Here is a 587-nt window from a genome sequence, read left to right on the forward strand (position 1 = left end):
CTTCCCAACCTCGCTGCAGACTGAGGGCTTCCCAGACACATGGAAATTGCAGCTCATCACAAATGAGGTTCTGTCCACACTGCTTACGAAGGGTTTTCCCCCGACAGGCTGCTCCTGGTGCTGCTGACAATTCGCACTGAAATAAAATTGTTTCTCACACGCCCCACACCTCAACAGTTTCTGGCTGTGCTGTGTTCCCTGGTGCTCGGGCAAGTGAAAAATGTCTCTTAAGACTGGACCACACATTTCACAGGGGTGGGTCTTCTGGGACGATGAAGGTTCCTTCGGAGTCCCGCCATGTGAAGCTCCTACAGAAATGCTCGGTTCAATGGACGCCTCCACATCCTCTGCTCCACAGCAGCAACCTGAACGCAAAGAAATGCTGGTGAAGTACACGCTGACTTTATTGGAAAGGGACAACTCAACAACAAATGTGCAACTGAAAACCGAAACAGAGCAGAGGTAACTATGCTTATGTCAGACAAAATAAGACTTTGGGTCAAAAACTGTCACTAGAGACAAAAAACGTTATTAGGTAATGACAGAGCAGCTAATTCATCGAGAGGATGTAACAATTATAAGTACAT

General features: G+C 47.2%; 1 protein-coding gene across 1 annotated transcript in view; it reads right to left on the minus strand.

The window, feature by feature from the left end:
- The window catches only part of LOC105309033 (zinc finger protein 418-like), a 15,683-nt gene that overhangs the window by 4,149 nt on the left and 10,947 nt on the right, over positions 1-587 (minus strand). Inside the window, exon 4 of the mRNA XM_011385113.2 lies at positions 10-471. Within this exon, the coding sequence (XP_011383415.2) occupies positions 10-471 (462 nt within the window). The remainder of the gene's footprint in view (positions 1-9; positions 472-587) is intronic.

This window comes from Pteropus vampyrus, unplaced genomic scaffold, assembly GCF_000151845.1.
Source record: "Pteropus vampyrus isolate Shadow unplaced genomic scaffold, Pvam_2.0 Scaffold659, whole genome shotgun sequence".
Classification (NCBI taxonomy): Eukaryota; Metazoa; Chordata; class Mammalia; order Chiroptera; family Pteropodidae; genus Pteropus; species Pteropus vampyrus.